A 17,449-nucleotide genomic window follows, 5' to 3' on the forward strand; every position below is an offset into this window, starting at 1 on the left:
TATTGTCACCCTGCTTATTTAGCTTATATGCAGGGTACATCATGAGAAGTGCTGGGCTAGATGAAGCACAAGCTGGAATCAAGATTGCCAGGAGAAATCTCAATAACCTCAGATATGCAGATGACACCACCCTCATGGTAGAAAGTGAAAAACTAAAGAGCATCTTGATGAAAGTGAAGGAGGAGAGTGAAAAAAATGGCTTAAAGTTAAACATTCAGAAAACTAAGATCATGGCATATGGTCCCATTACTTCATGGCAAATAGATGGAGAAACAGTGGAAACAGTGACAGACTTTATTTTGGGGGGCTCCAAATTCACTGCAGATGGTGACTGCAGCATGAAATTAAAAGATGCTTGCTCCTTGGAAGAAAAGTTATGACCAACCTAGACAGCTTACTAAAAAGCAGAGACAGTACTTTGCCAACAAAGGTCCATCTAGTCAAAGCTATGGCTTTTCCAGTAGGATGTATGGATGTATGGATGTGAGAGGTGGACTATAAAGAAAGCTGAGCGCCAAAGAATTGATGCTTTTGAACTGTGGTGTTGGAGAAGACTCTTGAAAGTCTCTTGGACTGCAAAGAGATCCAACCAGTCAATCTCAAAGAAAATCAACCCTCAATATTCATTGGAAGGACTGATGCTGAAGCTGAAGTTGCAACACTTTGGCTACCTGATGTGAAGAATTGACTCATTTGAAAAGACCCTGATGCTGGGAAAGATTGGGGGCAGGAGGAGAAGGGGACGACAGAGGATGAGATGGTTGGATGGCATCACTGACTCAATGGACATGAGTTTGAGTAAACTCTGGGAGTTGGTGATGGACAGAGAGGCCTGGTGTGCTGTAGTCCATGGGGTCACAAAGAGTCCGACACACTAAGTGACTGAACTGAACTGAACTATGATGGGATGGAAGGTTCCAGAGCCCGGCGTGCAGGCCCCACAGGGATCCGTAACGCTCTGTAATGATGCTTTGTAAACACTCGCCTTCAGTTTGCTGGATGGGCAGGGCCAAGGCTTGTTCAGGTTTCTAGATGCCCCCGAATCAGTGCCGATAAAGCGGTTGTGTCCTGTCTCTGCCTTCAAGGCCCAGGACGTAGGAGAGACCGGAATAGCACTTCTCAAAGCAGTTTGCCTCAGAAACCAGTGCTTCACACTCCCCTGCTCACCTGACCCTGGATGAGGGCAGCCGTTGTAAAGGAATGGGAGACGTGATTCTCTCAGACTAAGAAGACCTCTGACTACCTGCTTCAACTATCCTGTTCACTCCACCTTTTCACAAATGGACGTGCCCTTCCTTGTCCATTAAACGCACAAAACAATGTATTGTGAAGACAGGCAGATGTCTGTGTGTACGTGTGCTTTTAATAGAACGGCTGAGGAATTGACCTGCTCCGCTTTCTGCTTCTCATCACTATGGCTATCTTCCCAGTTTGCAGCAGTGGTAAAGAAATCTGCCTGTAACGCAAGAGATCCTGGTTCACTCCCTGGGTTGAGAAGATCCCTGGAGGAAGGCATGGCAACCCACTCCAGTACTCTTGCCCAGAGAACCCCATGGACAGAGGAGCCTGGTGAGCTACAGCTCATGGGGTCGCAGAGTCAGACATGACTAAAGCGACTGAGCACGTGTGCATGCACGAGTTCTGAGCCCTTCCCTTCGCACCCGTGCCCACCTTGACTGGACTCCGACATCTCCACCAGGTCTTTCCAGTTGGTGGACTTCCAGGTCACTGGTTTTTCATGCACACACAGAATACTGATAAGAATACCTTCGTACGCATATACTTATCTCAGGAGCATTTGTGAGTACTTTCATTGTATAAATTCATAGTATTGGAATTACCAGTTCGAAAGGTACATGCATTTCACATTGTGACAGATATTGCTAAATCTTCCTCCAAAAAGATGGGCCAGTTCACACGCCTGCTGATAGATTCTGCTACTCTCATGAGCACTGTAGATCACCCAACCTTAAGCTTCTAAAACCATTCATTGTGTCCACTGGCATTTCTGTAATTATGAGAGAAATTGAACCCTTCGACTGGTTGGTTGGCCGTTTGTTTTGCTGTGCGTTCGTATGACGTGTGCGTTGTCTTTGTCATTGAATTATGTGACTGGGGGGCCACAGACGGGAGTGTGGGGAGAGAGTGTGGGTGAGAAGGAGCGGGCCCCTCCCCTCCTGTTAGCTTTGCTCTCGCGAGGGTCTTTCTCTAGACCCCTGGTTCTCAACAGGGCCGGGGGCTAGGACGCTCTGTCTCCTAGGGGGGAGTTTGGGTGGTTTCTGGAGACTTGTGGTTTTCAGTACTGGCAGGGACACCAGGCATCCGGGGTTGGAGACCAGGGATGCCACTCAGCACCCTGCGGGGCACAGGATGCCCTGTCGTCCAGCCCGCGTGTCCCTGGTGCCAGGGCTGGGGGGCCCTGCTCTGGGCTCAGGCGCCCGCCAGGGGAGTCTCCTGGGTCCGCTGACTGTGCCACGCTGGGCAGGGCAGGGTCTGGAGTGGACAGGCCGTTGGCGGGAAGAGGCCGCCAGAACCCAGAGGCTGGGTGGACCGGGCTCGCTGGGCACCTCTAGGGCGTGACCCACATCTCCTCGTCTTGTTTCAGCCCCACACCAGGCACTGAGAGCCAGCCAGAGAATAGCTGGGGCCGGAGCTGGAGGCATTATTGGGATTGCAGTCAGTGCGCATGGAGGACTGTTGGGTTTTATGAAAAGAAAAGGAGTGGAGGGCTTTTCTGTCGAGGATATTCACATTTCCCCATAAACATCACATTCATTACGAGCTTGTTACAGAGCCTCCTCAGGAAGGACGTGGGTTCGAGCCTTGCGGTGGGGGCGGTGGTCCAGCCCTGTCCCCGGGCCCGCCAGGGACGAGTTTCCGAGAAGGCTGCTTCCTGGGACGACAGACGCAGAATGAAAAGCAGGCGAGCAGGCAGTTGTGATGCCAGGGAGTGTCTGGGCATCGTTCAGCCTGTCAGGACCGAAATAATAACGCTCTGGAACCATCTTTATACTCATTTTTCCTCTTTCCTTTTGGAGACAAATATGAAACACCCAAGAACCTTTTACTTTTTCATTCCAAAAGCTCATCAAACATTTACAGGGCCAGCCTCTTCAGAGTGTAAGGAGGGGACCTGACTTCAAAACCAATCTGGCTCTTAGAAAGTAGACACGTAGACAGCAGCGGTCCACAGGCTGTGTGCAGAGAACCCGGGTCCTTCACTGCAGGAGTCAGAGGGGGAGCCTGGGTCTGCAGTTCAAGCCCAGGGACGCGGAGGCAGCTTGGACAGAAGGGCCGGTCCAGGCCCGTGTCCTGCGAGGGGTGGGGTCAGGTGGATGCACTCCCTCGCCCACCCTTCTGGAGGGTCTGACAGCCTCTCCACGGCCAGCAGCTAGAGATGACTTTTCTGTGCACAAGAGCAGCACAGATTTCTCTCCTGCTGAAGTATGGAAGGAGTGTGCAGTTATAGGATGGAGGCCCATCTTTAAGGGACGCCCCCTAGGATAGTTATTATAGTTACAGGACAGAGGTCCGTCTTTAAGGGAAGCCCAGTAGCATAGTTATAGGACTGAGGTCCATCTTTAAGGGAAATCCGTTTTCCTAATTTCAAGCTGAGCCTGCTGGAAGAGGTGCTTCCTGGTGGCTTGCCAAAGCTGCGAGCTCTGTATTGACAGTACCAAACTGACTTTCTTTCAGCCGAGCCCAGCGATGGATCGAGCTCTGAAGACAGCAGGGAAGACCCAGATGTGAAAACCAAGAGGAATCGGTAGGTGACCAGGCCCTTCCCTGTGCGTCTTTCCTTGAGAAAGAAAAGTATCATTTTGACTCTGTTGACTGAGCCAGGAACGGGTTCAACCCCAAACAGAGGGTGGGGGATCCCAGCCACTCTGGGAGCCCCGAGTCTACACTGGACGGCACCTCCCTCCGCGGCCTCCCTGGGCCCATGCTCAGCCCTGGCCTTGCTTCCGGGGCCCTGAGGAGTGGACGGAGCCATCGAGGTGCCGTGTGGGGCCGTGTGCTGGGTGAGGGGTGGGCCGGGGCTCCTGCAGCTCTGGGTCAGAGGTCTGGCTCTGTGGCTTGCCGGCTTCGAGACTTTGGGCAAAGTAACTCCACCAGGTCTGCATTCAGTAACTCCATTCAGGTTGATTCTCAACTCAAATCAGACGTGTCATCAGTGAGGCGGCTGACGCCTGGGTGAGGACCAATGACCCACAGTGGCGCCCGGAGAACACGTTCTCGCCCAAGTTTGCTCTTTACGACCCATTGCAGGCACAGCACAGAAGGGAGGAGATCGGCCTCCCCTCAAGCCAGGGGTGGCTGTTCCCCCTTTAGCCCTCCTGGAAGGCCGGTCTGTGGCCCTTCCCTACTCACTTCCAGGCAAAGGGGTAAAATTCGAGGTCTGTGAGTCTGAGTTCCTGGAAGGGCAGGTGGATGAAAGGCACAGGGCAGGGAGGATGAGGGGCGTCGAAAGGGACCGCAAGCCCACTTCCTGAGCAGACGTGGTGCCGATGACCCTGCAGAGTGGGCTGCGTCCCGCCCAGCGGCACATCCAGTCCTGTTCCAGGGGTCCAAGCGCCCGCTCCCATCGGGGGCACCCCAGGCCAGCGGCAGGAGTCCCAGAGCAGCGGTCAGGGTGTTGGCACTGCGTGTCTTCTTTTTTAAACTGTGCCCTAGGTGGGGTAAGACTTTTCCAGCAACAGGCGTGCGCAGCAATGAAGGGAGATGTGATCTCGCCCCGGAGGCGGTGCCCGTTCTCAGCTCTTCTGTCCTTGCCCTGCGGTTTCCTGGGGAAGGACGGTGGGAGAGGGGGGCAGAGAGGGCACCCCTGTTGGGGAAGAGGGCCAGCAGCCTGGGGTCAGGGCTGGGCTCTGATGGCGGCCCGAGTAGCCACAAACCCACGCAACTGGAGCTTCCCTGGGGGCTCAGTGGAAAGAAACTGCCTGTCAAACAGAGACAGACGCGGGTTCAATCCCTGGGTCAGGAAGATCCCCTGGAGAAGGAAGTGGCAACCCGCCCCAGTATTCTTGCCTGGAGAACCCCCTGGACAGAGGAGCCCGGGGGGCTACAGTCCACGGGGTCACAGAGTTGGACACGACTGGGTGGCTAAATAACAAAGAGCCCCTGTTCCTTCTGTTGTGGTATCTTTGGCCTTTTCCCACGAGCACCCCTCAGAATGATTTTGCTGACCAAGTGTGGGTTTATGGTCACTTTAACTGATGCCAAGCAGACGCGCCAGAAGGTTGTGAGAGCAGTCCAGGGCAGGGTAAGCAGTGCCCTCCACTGGTCCAGGGGGCAGCCCGGGTGGGAGGCAGGGCCTGCTTCTCCAGCTGACGGAGATCAGGGGCTGCGGCTTGGCTGGACTTTCTGCGGCGCTGGGGCAGGGCTGACCCCAACCTCCCCACAGGCCTCTGTGCTCTCGCGCCCCCAGGTCCTGTCCTTAAACAGTCACTTTAGGGGTGGCAGAGGCCACAGAGGACGGACACCGAGCACCTTCGCTGGCGTCAAGGGCTCGGGACAGGAATCAAATTGTGATCGCTTTATTGCTGCGCTCAGACCCTGCGGCAGCTGCGTCAGTCTCTGTGATCTTGAATAAATGCATATAATTTTAAAAACAAGACAAGCTTCCTGAGGCACAAGAGAAATAGCAATCTAGCCGTTATGGGATGTTTTTAAACTTTCGCGGGAGGGAAGACTCACTGAGCCCCAGGGAACTGGGCAGTCCTCCCGCATCGTCCAGTTCTCTTCATTTGTCTATGGGACCGGCCCCAGATTCTGCACACTTGGCTTTTAAGTAGCGTCAAAGCATTCATCTCTGTTTTCATCATCTCAGTGACTTTTTCCATGACTGAGCACTGACTTTGAAGCCATCACAGGTGTTTTCATGGAGTTTCAGCAACTGTGGGTCTCCAAGCCCGCTGGGCCCACAGGTTCCGTGTGTGAGGGCAGTGCCCAGACACCCGGTTCCCTCTGCAATTCAGGGCTCACTCCCCAGGTCACTCTGCTCTGTTCTGCCTCTGAGATTCGGGAGGAAAAGGCTTCAGTGAATATTGTGGGCTGGACTCAGGATCTGGAATGTTCTGACAGTCCTGATCCTTCACTTCTGGGCCGTTTTACACAAACTGCGCTCACTCTGGGTGAAGTTTCGCCCTTGTGGGGCTTTTTCTGAAGCTCCCTCCCCACCGGGCCTGCTCCCTGGCTCAGAGCTCGTCACCGGTGGGCTGACACTGGCATCCTCTTGGCCTCTTTGTGCCTTTGGGGAAGGTCATTGCCATACACCCAAGGACTCCTCAAGCGTCTATCTGCTTTTGTGCGTTTTTATGTAGCAGATACTGGCCTAACTAGTAAGAGGCCAGGCTCCAGAGAACCTGCCGGAATCAGTCCATTTGACCTTCCTTTTGTATGTGTGATGTAATTTCTCTTATCAAAAAGCACGTAAATGCTCCTGCCAAGTATGACTGCAGCTGCCATATCCTGGCCTCTAAAGTACGAGGCAGGTTTTGAACGCTGCTGCCTGCTCCCTGCATCCTTTGTACATCCTGGCCCGTTCATATGCATTTTGGACATTATTATGCAAATGGGATTAAATCAGCTGTGTCTATAATTCAGATCCAAATGATACTTTTCCTAACATTCCCTGGGAAGAGAAATATGTCACAGTGACAAGCTTTCAAATTACCCAAATATTTTCAGCTACTGGTGAGTGCCGTTCCAGACGGCTTGTTATTTACTGTTTCATGGGAGGTGTTTGTGCTGCACGATTGCACGCGTCCCTGGGACCAGGAAATTGATTGTTTGCCTCTCCCCTTTGTGTGCAGCGCCCCGGAGGTTCTGCTGGTTTCCCACCTGACGGTTTTTTTATAGTTCAGACCTGTTTTTCAAATGCACTATTTAAAGAACTTAGAATTTATTTCAAATAATTGAGTAGAATTATTTGAAGGATTCAGCAAAAGTATGTCATTTGGTTTAAAAACTAGAATGAGATTATCCACAAAACGTGTTAGAGAAGAAATTGCCGGTGGCACGCGTGTCTCCCAGCCCCTTTTCCATGTGCCGGGTTTTGCCAGTTGCTGAGCCAAGGGATTCCTGCTAAATTAATGGCTTTCCATAGCAGGACAGGGTGAAATTGCTCTTGTGAGTTTTCAAATATCATTGGCCCCACAGCTTTAGAAATTTATTTATGTTTTTATGCCATTTGGTATAGAAGTGTTTTACTATAAGTGACCCAAAGAAATCTCGGCTGGAAACATTATTCTTTTCTTTAAATTTATCTACTTATGTGTTGTTGGCTGCGCTGGGTCTTCACTGCTGCACACGGACTTTCTCTACTTGCGGTTAGTGGGGCTCCTCTCTAGTTGTGTGTGGGCTTCTCATTGCAGTGGCTCCTCTTGTTGTGGGGCACAGGCTCTAGGCTCATGGGCTTCAGAAGCTGCAGCTCCCAGACTCTGGAGCACAGGCTCAGGAGCTGGTGCACAGGCTTGGTTGTTCTCCTGCATGAGGGATCTTCCCGGACCAGGCGTTGACCCAAGGCTTCTGCACCTGCATGAGGGGTCTTCCCGGACCAGGCGTTGACCCGAGGCTTCTGCACCTGCATGAGGGATCTTCCCGGACCAGGCGTTGACCCGAGGCTTCTGCACTGGCAGACAAATGCTTAACCTCTGGACCAGCAGGGAATCCCAGAACATTGTTTATTGCGGTAAACTTTGAGGACACCCAGTTGATGGCCTTGGAGGTAAGAAGTTGACCTTGTAGAGTAAAACCTTGACATCAAACAGGCGCTTCCATGGGATCATCTACAGCTGTATCTGGAGACTGAAGAGGGTGAAATTAGCAAGAAGTTCTCCTGGGGGCATTTTTCTGTTTTCCCCAAATATACCCTCCATTATGCTCCTCTTCACAAACCAAGATGGCCAAGGCACACTCAAAGCATGTCCCCTGGACTGAGCTGCAATTCTGCATCCTACTCTGGGTCAGAGAGCCTCTGTCTAGGTTGAAAGAAGCAACACCGTCACCCAAAAGACAGGACAAGACAAAATAATTTAGTGTCTGGAGGCTTTGCAGCCACTACCCCTGAGTCTGTCCCCAAATCAAGCCCACACCTAGAGAGAGTCAACTGCGTGAGAGAAAAGGAAACACTCTTTTTATACTCCAACAAAGTATATGTTTATGCTGCCCGTACCCCACCCCAGTGCAAGGGCTATGGTCAGCGAGTGTGGGCAGCGAGGAGGGGTCAATGTGCTGAACCCTGTCTTCATACGAACCACGAGTTGAGCCCTTTCACTTCCACATGCATGGGTTTCCAGAATCCCCCAAAAATTAGCTACTGAGAACGTGCGAGCATGGCTTCTCTGCATGCTATGAGGTAGTGCCAGAAAACACGTGACTCCAAATTAAGATTGCTGTAAAACTATATCTTTAAAACACCCAAGAAAACAAGAGAATGAGCTGCACTCCAATGCGAGTGCGGAGTCTGGTTTTCTTCAGAATCAGATTGATGGGACACTGTGCATCTCTTTGTGGCCTCAGACTTGCATGGACAATGACTTAATATCCACTTTCCTATGCTGACCTACTTGTAATGCAGGAGACTCAGCTTCGATCCCTGGATCTGGAAGATCCCCTGGAGAAGGGCAGAGCTACCCACTCCAGTATTCTTGCCTGAAGAATCCCAAGGACAGAGGAGGCTGGCGGGCTACAGTCCATGGGGTCACAAAGAGTCAGACACAACTGTGCACACAAGCATCTCGAGCTCCTACCTTGTACACAGGTCATGAGTCTAGTCAACCAGTTGTTTCTCTCGAGAGCCCTGCAGTTTTGTGAATAGCCTGCACCCTGAGTCTTCGGGGCCTCCTACCTGGGCCGACGGACACTCCATGGATGCCTGGCTACGAGAAGATTGTGTGCACGTAGGTCACTTGCCATGAGATTTTAGTTTGTCCTTTCAGATCGAAGCATCAATATTCCCTGGCATTTATTTCCTCCCCGAAAAAGATTATGAAACTTGTGGCTTTCTGAGAGGGAGACCAGACGTCAGCATAAATCCTGAGACCCACACATCACCCCCTGGCTCACTACAGCAGGTGTCGTTTCTTGGAGTTTGAGTGACTGGATCAAGTTCTGCTCCCAGTTTCTGTGAAGCTTTCACCCTCATGGAGGTAAAGCTGAAATCTGGCCACCAGGAGACCACTGCACTCTGGAATCAGTTCTAATAGAGCTCTTGACCTTGGGGCTTCTTCACTGGCCCTTTATCAGATCTCAGCCTGCCTCTCCCCGCCTTTGACCCTGGCGTTCAGTAAGCACTTGGCCTTCAGTGGGTATCGTGAATCCCCCTGTAGCAGACACGACGAGAGTGGCGGGACGTTCCCGGGGCCCTTGCTTTCTGGCAGCAGACGCGTGGCTCTGAGATGAAGTCAGGTCTGTCTGCTCTTGCCGGACCGGGATGGGGGGTGTCTGCTGCAGAATCTTCTTCTTCGGGGGCTCCATTCAGCAGTCAAGAGCACACCCAAATGCTCCTGGAGTAGTAAGTGTGCAGTCATCTAGGAGAGTCTCTCCTCTCATCTCCCATGAGGAAGAATGTATTTCCGCTCTTTATGGTAATTCATGGTTTGAAAAAAAAGAAACTGAAGTCGCTCAGTCGTGTCCAACTCTTTGCAACTCCATGTTCTGTAGCCCACCAGGCTCCTCCGTCATTGGGATTTTCCAGGCAAGAATACAGAAGTGGGTTGTCATTTCCTTCTCCAGGAGATCTTCCTGACCCAGGGATTGAACCCAGGTCTCCTGCATTGCAGGCATACACTTTACCGTCTGAGCCACCAGGGAAGTCCCTTAAACTATAAATTCATAATTCAGTTCTGTTCAAGTCTGTGATTCCTCCTGCTGGAACGTGCGCTCAGCTTCACGAGGCAGGTAGAGGAGGTGGCCTTTACTGCTGCAAAGGGAAGGAGGGCGGGTGTCTGGCTGGAGCACAATGGGAGATGTACTCTCAGCGCCGGGAGGGGCTGGAGAGACCCGGGAGCGGAGGGGAAAGGCAGCCCGCACAGCCAACAGGCCCGGCCGCCACGATTTCTACTACAGCAAACATCCTCAGATGATGGGCGGGGCCAGTCCGTGGCTCTGAGTCCATCCAGCTGTTAGATACTCGCGGGGAAAGGCCCAGCACAGAGCAAATGGCCCCAAACGCCCAATGAGGAAGTTTGTTTGCCCATTTTTAACCTTTTACTATGGAAAAGTTCTATGTGACAATGGAACAGGCTATTTAACCCTCCCAGATACACATTTCCCAGTTTCAACAACTATCTCAAGGCCAGTATTGATCACCTTTAGTTCTCATTACCCCTCAACTCGGAATATTTTGAAGCAAACCCCAGCTATTGTAAATATATCAGGACACATGACGAAACTATAAAGACATTTTAACAGCAATCATAGTCACACCTAAAAAATAAACGACACATATTAACAAACAGCTTACTGTTATCAAAGAGCTTCTCAGACATTGCTCAGATTTCCTTGACTGTTTTATTTGAAAACTTTATTTCTCAAGTCAAGTCAAGATTGTTTGTACACAGCTCTCCGTGACTCTCTCCTAAATTTATTTTAATCTGTAGGTTTGTTCCCTTTTGCTCCAGCTTTTTTTTTTTTTTCATTTGTTTTTAAAGACATCAGAATTTCTTCTTAACTGTGAAATCTCCCACAGTCTGGACCTTGGCTTGTGGATATCACTGGATCTCCAAGTTGTGCTGTAACTGGTTCTTCTGACCTGGTAGGTTCTGCAACTCTCTAGCAGATCTGGAGGCTGTATGAGTTTGAGTTCGATAAGTATTTGGGCAAGAATCCTTCACGGTCGTATTGAGTTCCTTCTGTCAAGAGGCATCTGATGTCTGATCCTCTGTCTTCTGTGATGTGAGCAGGTGACTTGCCCTCATCCTTTCTTTCTAAAAGGACTTTTTCATGCTAATGTTTCAATTATATTATCTCATTTGCATTTAGTACCTTGACAACTTTTATAAAGCAAAACATACCTTCATAAACCATTTGGTTCCCTGGGGGTGTACTTCAAACAGAATACCCAAAGTAAATTATTGATTCCTTCCCTTTAATTTTTGGAGAACAAAATGGCAGCCCACTGCAGTATTCTTGCCTGGAGAATTCCATGGACAGAAGACCCTGACGGGCTACAGTCCATGGGGTCGCAAAGAGTCAGACACGACCGAGCGACTTTCACTCATCACTCACTCCCTGTAATACTGATTCTCAAAATACTGTGTCGTTTCTCTGGCACCGTTCTCCAGCAGTGACAAATTCATTATCAATCCCTAGATCTACACATAGTTGGTACGTTTCAATCCGTCTTCGTTTTTAATTTTAGCCTGTAAGAGACAGAGTGTGTCTCTGTCTTGGTGATTCTTGGGTAGTTATCAGGTAGGATGTGCACTTTTTCAAAATGTAGGTGTGCATCTTTTCTATGTAAAGATATTTTCCTTGAACTATTTTTTAATGTTTGTTCTATTTCATTGCTTTGAGTTTCCATATTGGTGACGCCAAGTACACTGCTTGGCCCCCAAAGTGTTTCGTCCCCTTTTATTTCCAATTTCTTGGATCTCTGGGATGTCTTTCCTATCTTTCTTTGGTCCAATGTCCCGTTTCCCACTGAATTTGTCTGTTCTGATACGTGCTGCTATTTCATAGCATGCACCATCTTCTTTGAAAACTTCAGCTCCTGTTCAAAGAATCAGGTAAAGTTTCATCGGAGCGTGGGGCTGTCTTCCCGCTTCTTCTGCCTGTGTGCTCGTCTAGGCTGTGTTCTCCTCCTGTTCTCTCGCTGACCTGATGTGGGGCCAGACGGTGACCATCGCTGCAGCCCCAGGTGGACTGGAGTGACCTGATGTGGGGCCAGACGGTGACCGTCGCTGCAGCCCCAGGTGGACTGGAGTGACCTGATGTGGGGCCAGACGGTGACCGTCGCTGCAGCCCCAGGTGGACTGGAGTGACCTGATGTGGGGCCAGACGGTGACCGTCGCTGCAGCCCCAGGTGGACTGGAGTGACCTGATGTGGGGCCAGACGGTGACCGTCGCTGCAGCCCCAGGTGGACTGGAGTGACCTGATGGAGTGGCTGCAGGAGGACGGAGACCCAGGACGGCCTTGCTGGCTCTGGGCCCTGGCGCCTCCTCTCGTGCCACCGCGCGGTGTGACTGTGCCCTCTGCTTCCTCACGTTCCCCGGAACGCCTCTCCCCTTTCCTTGGTATCTTATCTAAGGAGTGTTAAGATTATGCTCGCGTCTGTTTCTCTGAGTTCATCCCTGTTTTTATCCTGCAAGGGGCACCCTGCTCACTGACCCCCGTGGGTCACCTTGGCCCCTTCGCAGTCAGTAGCCCAGAGGCGCCTCCAGCTTCAGTGTCCCCGCTCTCAGAGGCCACAGCCAGCGGCTGCTCCTCCGTCCAGGGCATCACAGGCTCCTGGGGTCACGGCCCTGGGATGGGCCTCTGGCTCCTCTCAGCTTCTCTGGACGGCTGCAAACGCCCTGAGGGTCCTTGGTGCCCTGCTCACAGTGTAAGTTCTGGGGACCCCTCGCCCCATAATTTGTGAGGACACTGCAGGCTTCTTGTTCTAACAGCTCTGCCTACTTCTGTGTGAGGACTCGGATAGGTTAAAAAGCATCCTTCGCTGCATTTCATGTCAGGAGGTCTGTTTGGTCTTGAGCCTCAGGACAGGCAGCCCTAAGCATCGTGTGTTATATGACAGATGCGATCAGGTCGTCACGTGTCCTCCAGGGCCCCCGCAGGTGACTCTGGCTGCAGCCAGCGGGGGCGGGAGGGTGGTCTGGGTTTCGCTGTTGTTGGGACAGAAGTGACACAGCAGCCTCTGTGAGATGCACCCCAAGCCCTCAGGCTGAGGGCCCCCCGGCCGCTTCTCAGGGCTGAGAGCGTGGTGACCTCACGGATGCGGCTAGAAACGGCCTACCAAAGGCACAGTGGGGCGGACGCTGGTGGGCCTGGCAGTGTCTCCTGTCACCTGTTGGGGGACATCGCTGGTGCACTGAGGCTGCCAGTGCGAGTCCCCAGATGAGGGAGGCGGCCGCACAGGGTCCGGGACCCGCCTGAGGACCTTTAATCTCCAGGGAGTCCTCTCAGCTTTAGCTGACGAGCCCTTAAGACGACCATGTAGCACCCGCAGAGTCGGGCTGGGGGCAGATGTGGGGTCGGGCCTTCTCCAGCAGCACGGTCGCCTGTCTCTGGACCTGGGGAGCCTGCTCTTGCTGCTCACAGGAGCTCCTCCACACCCCAGAGGGGCCACCTTCTGGCACGGAGACACGCCTTCCCAGGCGGCCTCCCCAGGAAGGAACGCTGGCCTCCGAGACCAAGCGTGCCTGCAGCTGGCAACCCTCCATCCCTCCCAAGGCCCACGCTGACCGGGCTTCAGGGAGGCGGGGGTCATGGGGGGTCTGCTCACTTCCTCATCCCCTCCCTCCACCCGCGTGACTCCTGGTTCACAGCGCTCTGAGCATGTGGACAGAAAGGCTGGGTGAGTGTGGTCACCCCCGTGGAAGGGCTGCTTGGCCTCCAGAGAGCAGAGAGGAGCTCCGTAACCCCCAGAGCCCCTCCCGGGCAGGTGTCACAGCATCGAGGGTTGGGGGTGGGGCCAGGGCAGGACGAGCAGGGCTGAGGGGAGCAGGGCAGGGGCGGGCATGAGGGGGTTAGCCAGGCAGTCAGCGGTCAGCAGTCAGACAGAGCAGAGGGCAGTGAACTCCGGCTGGAGGAGTACCTGAGGTCTGAAACAGCCCAGGCCACAGCCTGGAGGCCTCAGCCTTCTCCTCCAGGGGGTTCTGTGTCCCTGCCCATGTCAGGGCCTCGTCTCTGCCCATCCTGGAACCTCGTCCCTGCCCATCTTAGAGCCCCATCTCTGCCCATCTTAGAGCCCCATCCCTGCCATCTTAGAGCCCCATCTCTGCTCATCTTATAGCCCCATCTCTGCCCATCTTAGAGCCCCATCCCTGCCATCTTAGAGCCCCATCTCTGCCCATCTTAGAGCCCCATCTCTGCCCATCTTAGAGCCCCATCCCTGCCATCTTAGAGCCCCATCTCTGCCCATCTTAGAGCCCCATCTCTGCCCATCTTAGAGCCCCATCTCTGCTCATCTTAGAGCCCCATCTCTGCCCATCTTAGAGCCCCATCTCTGCCCATCTTAGAGCCCCATCCCTGCCATCTTAGAGCCCCATCTCTGCCCATCTTAGAGCCCCATCCCTGCCATCTTAGAGCCCCATCTCTGCTCATCTTATAGCCCCATCTCTGCCCATCTTAGAGCCCCATCTCTGCCCATCTTAGAGCCCCATCTCTGCCCATCTTAGAGCCCCATCTCTGCCCATCTTAGAGCCCCATCCCTGCCATCTTAGAGCCCCATCTCTGCCCATCTTAGAGCCCCATCTCTGCCCATCTTAGAGCCCCATCTCTGCTCATCTTAGAGCCCCATCTCTGCCCATCTTAGAGCCCCATCCCTGCCATCTTAGAGCCCCATCTCTGCCCATCTTAGAGCCCCATCTCTGCTCATCTTAGAGCCCCATCTCTGCCCATCTTAGAGCCCCATCCCTGCCATCTTAGAGCCCCATCTCTGCCCATCTTAGAGCCCCATCTCTGCCCATCTTAGAGCCCCATCCCTGCCATCTTAGAGCCCCATCCCTGCCATCTTAGAGCCCCATCTCTCCCGTGTCATGGCCCCATCTCTGCCATCTTAGAGCCCCATCCCTGCCATCTTAGAGCCCCATCTCTCCCGTGTCATGGCCCCATCTCTCCCGTGTCATGGCCCTGTCCCTGCACACTGTGGAGCAGGGCTGCTCTATTGGGCTGGGGACAGCACTTCCTGCTCAGCTCCCATGGCTCCCTGATTGGGGTGAGAGCCCGGATGTACCCTGGGCCATGACTCCATCCTAGGGGGGCATCCTCCTCAATGCCAGCGTTGGCTTTGAGTCTGGACCTCCACGTAGGTGGGCAGTGCCAGCTGAGCTGGTGCCCTGCACCCCAGCCCAGCCAGGGGCCTGGAGACCACCTGACTGATGGCCCAGTCTTCTGACAGCAGCCAAAGGCACCCTCCTACGCTACAACAGCGAGGCTAAAAACTAGAGAACACAGATCTTTCCAAGTTGGCCTCATCCGAAGACCATTTGTTACAAGCCACATGACAGAGTGTCTGAGGCCCCACAAGGCAGAGATTCACAGAAACTTTGATTCCTGCAGAATTTTATATCATGTCTCACATCGGAGTTACAGCCTGGCAGCATTTTGATGATAAATTCCTAGCCCTCTTTGCCAGAGGAAAGAACAGATTCTCCCATCGATTAAATTAAATAAAAGATGAGATGTCATCCGGCTGAACAGAAGGCTGGAACCCAGCCTGGGGAAGGGTTGGTGGGGATCGTCAGAAGCGCCAGAGACAATGAAGGAGAAGTATCACCATGACTGTCATCACCGTGATTGTCACTGTCGTGTCACCGCCATCCTCACCATCACCACCACCACCACCACCACCATCAACACCAACATAACTACCCTCACCATCACATCACCATCAACGTCACCATCATCAACATCAGCACCATCATCACCATCACCACCATCGTCACCACCATCTTCGTCACCATCACCACCATCAGCTGCATCACCATCACCACCACCACCACCACCATCAACACCATCATAACCACCACCACCAGCATCACCATCATCATGAAGACCATCACCATCGGCATCAACACCATCATCACCATCACAACATCACACCATCACCATCACATCACCATCAACGTCACCATCACAACATCACCACCGTCGTCACCACCATCAGCTTCGTCACCATCACCACCATCAGCTTCGTCACCATCACCATCACTGTTTTCAGACCTGTCATTGTGCTGAGGAACTTACATGCCTCATCTAAGTTCTCCCAGCTGTAAAATGAGCCTCAAAGGGTTGTGAGAAGGACTAAATGAGGTGCAAGTAAAGTGGGAGGAGAGGGTTTGACCGTGTTTTCAGCAAGTATCAGGCGTCCTCTGATGGGGCTGCAGGGTCTCTGGGCCGCGCTGTGCTCCTTATCTCTGTCCTTCGCCTCAGGCGGCATCTGGCATCTGGTGCCCCACCTGGAATAATGAATAATCATAAAAGGCACGCCAAGGAAATAGGCATTCAGGAGTTGTTTTATGTCCAGGAATCATTTAGGAAGATGCAAGCCTATGGATCTCAGCTCCTCGGGATCTTGAGGATAAATAACCACATGTCCATGTTCCATGCCCTGGCAGGGAACTCATGTCAGCTGCCAGGGACCTGGACCCCACCCTGGTGGACCCGCTGGCCAGGCACGAGGAGGGGCAGAGGAGCGAGTCAGGGTTTTGGGCAGCAGGAGCCGCAGGACACGCCACCCTTAACCCTTTGGGCCTCGGAGCAACAAGCCCCAGATGATGGCTGTGGCAGGAGTAGACACAGTTCCTGCCAGCCAGGGCTTTCCAGACCTCTTGGTGGGCACGGTGGCCATCCTGCCCCTGCTCATCAGCAGCAGGAAAGGGAGGTTGTCACCTGCAGGGAGAGGCTGGTTGGACCCGCCAGAAGCATCTGCTTTTGGCATTTCCTGCTGTACATTTTTATGAACAAATTGGACAGAGGTGCAGGAGGCCGGCTTATCACATCTATGGGGACTGCAAAATTGGGAGACAGAGCTAATAAACTGATGGCAGAATCAAGATGTTTAAATATTTCAACAGGACTGAAAAACAGGCTCACGTTAGCATCACAGATGGAGGCGTGTCGGGATCTTCCTGTTCAAACTGGTTTTCCAAAGACGTGGTCCAGCGTGTTCCCCTCACCTGCCCCATGCGGCAGGTGTGCATGCTGAGTCGGTGGGAGGGGCCTTAGATCTGGAGAAGCGCACCCTCCACTGTCGGCTGCTGCGAAGATCGCCGCCTTCTGAGTCAACCTCTCCCGCCCTCTCTCCGCCCCTCCTCCCTTCTTTTCTTCCTTCTCTCTCTCCTCACCTCCCCTCATAGACTGGACAGTGAAAACAAAATCAAAAACAAAAAACACTTTCCTTTGAACTGTAACAGGCAGCTGGTCTGTGGCCATAATTTCTTCGCCAAGGTGACCATTCCAACCCCAGAATGGCCATGCTGAACCATTCAGGAGGCAGAAAAGGCGAGTCTGTGGGTCCAAGAACGGCCTCCAGGCAGGGACAGAAGTACCAAGGCCAGTGGCCCGAGTACCTCCACACCAGATAAACACAGGAAAGTCCGTCGTCTGCCAAAGAACTTGCTGCCTCTGGAATCCTGCTGTACTGCGTCTGGTCTCGAGCATCCACCGGAAGCCTGTGCTGTCCTGGGCTCACGGGCAGGGTCAGAAAGCCCTGACACACGTCTCATGAGCGGTTCAGCTGCTGGAGCTCAGAGGCAGTTCTGGGGAAGGGGCGGAATGGGA

The 17,449-nt window shown here is 53.0% G+C and overlaps 1 protein-coding gene across 1 annotated transcript in view; it reads left to right on the plus strand.

Annotated features, from left to right (window-relative positions):
* Window positions 1-17,449, plus strand: part of TCERG1L (transcription elongation regulator 1 like) — a 198,560-nt gene that overhangs the window by 155,439 nt on the left and 25,672 nt on the right. Inside the window, exon 8 of the mRNA XM_070363955.1 lies at window positions 3,697-3,766. Coding sequence (XP_070220056.1) covers window positions 3,697-3,766 — 70 coding nt within the window. The remainder of the gene's footprint in view (window positions 1-3,696; window positions 3,767-17,449) is intronic.

The sequence above is a fragment of the Bos mutus genome, chromosome 26 (assembly GCF_027580195.1).
Source record: "Bos mutus isolate GX-2022 chromosome 26, NWIPB_WYAK_1.1, whole genome shotgun sequence".
In the NCBI taxonomy this organism is placed as follows: domain Eukaryota; kingdom Metazoa; phylum Chordata; class Mammalia; order Artiodactyla; family Bovidae; genus Bos; species Bos mutus.